Here is a 5,627-nt window from a genome sequence, read left to right on the forward strand (position 1 = left end):
GGTCGCTGCATAGATGTTTTTGCTGTTCGTGTTTCCAGGGGGACATATATTGTGTACGGAATGCTTCCTGTAGCAGGTTGCTAGCGCTAAGTGTGTTAATTTAGGTTTTCAACCGCGTAGATACGTTTAGGACTGAGTAGAAATGGAAGTGTTTGTTTCTGTCGCGGCTCCTATTGCAAGTCGGTTGTAGCAAATCGTCCAGCTGTTGCACTCTGCCTAAATGGGTGCTTATTACTGTTCCATATGTAGGCAGACTACGTTCACTGGGAAGGGACATATCTTTGGAAAAATGCACCAGAGCAGACTCAGAGTGGTCCTTTCTAAATTTTTGGAGAAGGTAAATCAGTAATTCCTCTGATCCTTGTTGCTTCACATTGTCTCGATGTCGCGCTTTAATCTGTTTGCCTTCACATTTAGCCCCGTACCTAAAAGCTGACTTTATGCCCAAAGTTAGCTTACCCTGACTTAACTTTGGCGGTGGTTTTATGGAGTAACGTGAGTTAACTTACTGTAGTTTAAGATGATTCTTTATTTGTATTTTGCTCGGTGGGGCGTTAATATTCCCGAAAAGGACTCTTGGAAATGAAAGACTACGTTCAATTTACATGAACCTTTGCACAGTTTATACAGTACACAGTGTACACAGTGTATTATGGCTCTGTTATCTTCCAAATTCCTCTCTCAAGTTTACTTAGCTTTTAATAATATTTCGTTATTGTGTTGTGTTTTTAATTATCTCAGATTATATGTGACGAATGTTGTGAGCCTGAATTTTCTTTGTGTTCCACTTAGTTTTGATGCTAAACGCATTGTGGAAAAAGAGTTGAATCACATTAAACATTCTCTTGATTTCAACCAGTCTCTAAAATGACCTAAGCAGTGTTTAAAATATTGTAGGATTCATGTTAATGCATTTTTCTTTTACCGTCTCCTAGGTGAAGGAGGCTCGCCGAACACTTAAAAAACCCCAACTAGAAAAGTTTGACTACACACAGCACAAGCAGACGTTCTGGTGCTACTGCTGTGGACTTGAAATTGAAAGACATGTTACCGATGGCAACATGGCTGTCCTGTATGGAGGCTTGTTGGAACACATGGCCACGTAAGTTTTATTTGATTAACCTTTGTTGAGATTAATTTGTTTGCACTGAAGCTAAGCTTCACAGCTGCCCAATACGATCACTAGCTGTTCCTTTCACGACACCCCAGCCTGTAACTGGTGTCTTCAGCAATATTTGCAGTGGTTTTTTTAGGTAGTGACATTATGTGTATCCCATAAATATATACGATCAAAGACGTCTTTCATTTAGAAAAGCATAAGCAACATTCATTAATCCAGTGTACAAGTGTAATATTTGAAATATTATGTTATGCTGACTGCTAATATAAACAGGGAATAGTCTTTGGGTATGATTGTCAGATTGTCACTATCATTTTTTGTTCGTAAACATCTGTTTACATTTATGTTACTCAAGCTAACAACTCTAATAAGTACCTGGTTTCAGCCCGGAACACAGGAAGAATACTCACAAATTCTGGTGGAGCAATAAAGCTGATCCCAAGTTTAGGGACAAGGTCATCATCACAGAGGAGGAAAGTGAAAGGTAGGCCTTGTGAAGCCAAGGTTTGCATCAAAATGATTTGTTTGGAAAATAATTCATTGCAATGATGATTCTGTTTGTTTGTTTTAGGTTTAAGACTGATGTGGCAAAAGCTTTGGAATCTTTTGTGGAGAAGGAGGATGACTTCATTAAACAGGTAACACGAGGACAACAATACTTCTACTTGAGTAATGCTTTCACTCAAATGTACATTTCAGCCTGCTGATGAGACATCACAGTCACCATCTTAGTTTAGTGTCCTAGTGTGACAACTTTTGATATGCAGCAACAAACACAAACTCACTGTCATCACATTTAGGTATACAGGTAAATCAAATCTTGTATCAAATTAACATTTTGATCTGGAAAGTCCGAGGATCATTTTTGGAATATCAAGAAATGACAAATTTCAAAGCAACCATCCGGCACTTAAAAGTTTAAATGCTTTAGTGAGAACTAGAGTACACAGACTGGCATTGATTTCCCTGGATTCATGCTGCAAGCATGGCTAAAAAAGTGTCTTGTGGAGTTTTCCAAACTTGAAATTTACTGATGGCTGGCTTATGATTTTTTCTGTATATACTTTTTTCTCATGGCTGCAGCAAGCTGATGTCATCCGTGCTCAGGAGAAGCATCGTGAAGAGACTCTCCAGTCGGCTTTAGAGGTTTGTTTTCCAACGATTCGGGGGCAGTATCCATCACTGTGGAATTGACTGTTGTTTTTCACAAGTTTGCATGAAATCTGAGAAACTGCACCATTTTCCAGCGATATGACCATGAGGGCCAAAGTAGGTAATAAATACTATTAAATTGTAACAGCTTTCGATTTTGGTGGCTGTGGTGTTTTCTTCAAAGAAAAAATTAGAACAACAAAAAAACAAGATTTAAGATCCAAACTGTGAACTGGCTAGAGTTTAGAAAGTAGAGAACTGACACTTGAAGACTGGTTTATTCTCTAATTTGAGGCAAAGTTGAAACATAATTAGAGCTCAGACTTCCACTATGAACCATTGTTGGCTTTTCCTGAATCAATGTCAGCGTGATGCAGAGCTGGAGTTGTTCAATGAACCCAACGGCAGAGACGTGTCTGTGGAGGCTGCAGTCGGGTAATATTACGTCCACCGATGACTTCTCCTTATTTTGCCGTTGATCGTCAATAGCATTTTAAATGTAACAGTTGTTTTGGACTTCGTGTTGTCTTCGGAATAGATCTGAGTTCATGCCTCCGGGATCGGACCGTCTGGCACAGAGTGGCTTGTTGGAATCGGTGGCTGATGCATCGTGGGCTGCAGCAGGACAAGGCCTGACTTTCATCGGTTATCAGGTAGATAAATAACGCAAACAGGATGCAATCACGGTTTTTATTTATCATTTTAGTTTGTTTTTATTTTCAACACAAGGTTGATTACCAGGCTTGATTTCTTATATCTGTCACAGGAGTGCAACAGTGGAAATGTTCATACAGGTACTGTGATAAATAACATGTTTACGTACCAGCAGAAATAGCAGTAGTTAGATTTTGTATAAACTTATAGGCAGTGTATATACTGTGCGGTCGATGAAGAGCATGTGTGTTACAGGTGCCGTCCCTCCCTGGCTCCAGAATGACCCTCTAGAAGGATCATCTGGAGCGACAGCACGTCCAGAGATCGGTCCTTCACTCCAAGGCTTTCTCCGACAGAGTAAGAATCATGCAGAGAAATGAGTCTGTTTGTACTAAAAATCAGCTCCACCTGATCTTAATCTAAATCAATCAGTCTCAATGATACCAAGATCATCATATTCATGTCTAAAACAAAGTCTCACAAAGAAATACTGTACCGGTAATAGGAGCGTTCAGAAATACGAGCAATATTTTGCTTCGAGATGTGACCATATATTTGAGATACGAGCAACTTCCAGATGCTGATGCTGACTGGCCGAGCGGTGTGAAAATCACTCGCTCAGTGATTTTCACTGTATCATTTCAGTTGTCTCGTTTATGTTTTGCCAGAGGAACAAGAAAAACTGAAGAAACTTCCACCCAACAGAGTGGGGGCCAACTTTGATCACAGCTCGCATACGGATGCAAATTGGCTTCCCTCCTTCGGTCGAGTCTGGAACAGCGGCCGTCGCTGGCAGTCCAGGTGAGAGGACAACACCCATCAAAACACCCGGGCCAGTCGGGTTCTTCAACACCTACAGTGGTGTGAAAAAGTGTTTACCCCCTCAACGTAACCGGTTGGGCCACCCTTAGCAGCGACAACTGCAATCAAACGTTTGTGATCACTTGCTATGAGTCTCTCACAGCGCTGCGGAGGAATCGTTGTAATTCTATGAACTCCTATGAATACAAATACGAATTATTCAACAGGCACCAGTTCCGACAGGAGGAAGGACAGAAGAGGAAGAGGAAGAGGGAACATGGAAAAGAGGGACCAATGAAACCAAAAACGACTGAACAGCCGACAAATTCTGACATCACTTAAAACTCAGTGTGATGATGTATGAGAATTCTTGCCTGGATGTTTATACTTTGCAAGAAGGGACTGAGGTTTCTGCCATGTTTATACATCTGACGAGACGCCGAACTATTATCGGGCGATATTATGATATTAATATTTAATTTAGTTAAAACTACATTGATATTGAGTCAGTATCTCTAAGATACTGATAAGATTTCATTCAGCATTGACGTCTGTAGACAGTATGACTATTCTGGGGAATAAACAGCAGGGGGCGCAAGTCCCTCGATGAATGAAGCGTTGGTCTACTCTACGATGTGTTTATATTTATAAATACAAAACGAATAGGAAAGTGTTTGGTTTTCTTATCTGCTTTTTTGTAACAACCGCGTACAGTGTAGTTTTAATTGTTTCTAAGACACCTTACACCGTTTCAGTTAGTCTTTCCACCAAATACTTTTCCTTTTAAAGACATTGTATGAAATAAATACCTTTGAGAACTGTGTCGTGTTCAAAAGTGTGCCATATATTTGTTGTATTCATTAGGATCTGCTTTTAGGATTCAGTTCTCTCAAAGAAGAAATGTTTAGTCTACTAATAGGTTTAGGTAAATTAAGAAAACCAACGATCATTGCATCTGTCATGCAGACAGTGTTGTTTGCATGAGATGCCTGCTTAGCAGCCGCTGTGATTTCAAACCGGATCTCGAAGAAGAAAAACATTATTTTGCGATGACTACTATTTTTGTGAAATGATCGCGTTGCCAAAGGGCATCATCGTGCATGGGTGGATGGATGACCCTCCGTCCCAGTAGGCCTCTTCACTGTAACTTATAATGGGTAGGCAGAATGGGAATATAACTTGCGGCTGATCTATTCTTAGCTTTGCCAGTCTGTGGCCGGTTCTGTAACGGAAGATAAGGTTATCACCGTGTGTACACATGATTCTATCCTTTGTAGTAAAATGATGTCGGTGTGGTATAACTACAGAACGCTACTTTACACCCGCCCGTCCTGCGTAGTTCGTCGTTCTGTTCGTTTTCTCCTGTATTTCTCCGGCCAAGGCTTCAGAATATCAGCCAGCCATGCCTAGCTCTCAGGAATAGGAGGGGGAGGGGGGGGAGCACGTGTACTGGGCGTGTCTTTGGTTAATCCGTAGACCAATCATGAAACGCGATTGTTGAATGAATCTGCATGATGTTTCCGAAAGGCGAAATCTCTGAGTCCTGATTGGGTACAAGGAAACAAAAGTGCCCAATCGCTTAAATGACAGGCGCTCAGCTGGCCACAGAGCCCGCCTCCTATATATGAGGCAGCAAAACCCCGGAAGCGTGCTTTAAAGGGACAGAGGAGGAATTCCAGGCGAAGGTTGGAACAACGAAAACAGCTGCGAGCACACAAAAAAGAGAAGCGGAGGAGACGTGGTCGGCCGACGAGCGAGCAATGTGGCAGGACGGAGGGGAAGGACGAGGCTGGAACGGTTCGACTACCGGAGGCAGCAGACACACAACCGAGGCTGCTGCCATCGTGGGGTAGCGTTAAACGTCGGACGTTCGCAATCTGGAATCTACGACGCAGCAGTC

General features: G+C 41.8%; 1 protein-coding gene across 1 annotated transcript; it reads left to right on the forward strand.

Annotated features, from left to right (window-relative positions):
* The first annotated feature begins 220 nt into the window (after window positions 1-220).
* cenatac (centrosomal AT-AC splicing factor) lies at window positions 221-4,550 on the forward strand. The gene is made up of 11 exons (XM_068738659.1): window positions 221-337; window positions 936-1,102; window positions 1,506-1,604; window positions 1,692-1,758; window positions 2,204-2,266; window positions 2,640-2,707; window positions 2,811-2,925; window positions 3,039-3,066; window positions 3,182-3,283; window positions 3,595-3,727; window positions 3,955-4,550. Exons 1-11 carry the CDS (start codon window positions 221-223, stop codon window positions 4,067-4,069), a joined length of 1,074 nt encoding a protein of 357 aa, XP_068594760.1. The 3' UTR covers window positions 4,070-4,550.
* Window positions 4,551-5,627: the final 1,077 nt, after the last annotated feature.

This window comes from Brachionichthys hirsutus, chromosome 4 (genome assembly GCF_040956055.1).
Source record: "Brachionichthys hirsutus isolate HB-005 chromosome 4, CSIRO-AGI_Bhir_v1, whole genome shotgun sequence".
Classification (NCBI taxonomy): Eukaryota; Metazoa; Chordata; class Actinopteri; order Lophiiformes; family Brachionichthyidae; genus Brachionichthys; species Brachionichthys hirsutus.

What these genes read in the sequence shown, in the direction of transcription:
- cenatac (XM_068738659.1), top strand. Translation starts at nt 221, where the DNA reads ATGGGTGCTTATTACTGTTCCATATGTAGGCAGACTACGTTCACTGGG. An exon ending in TCTGTGGAGGCTGCAGTCGG is followed by an intron (nt 2,708 to 2,810) that starts GTAATATTACGT and finishes TCTTCGGAATAG; the next exon opens with ATCTGAGTTCATGCCTCCGG. An exon ending in CAGTGGAAATGTTCATACAG is followed by an intron (nt 3,067 to 3,181) that starts GTACTGTGATAA and finishes TGTGTGTTACAG; the next exon opens with GTGCCGTCCCTCCCTGGCTC.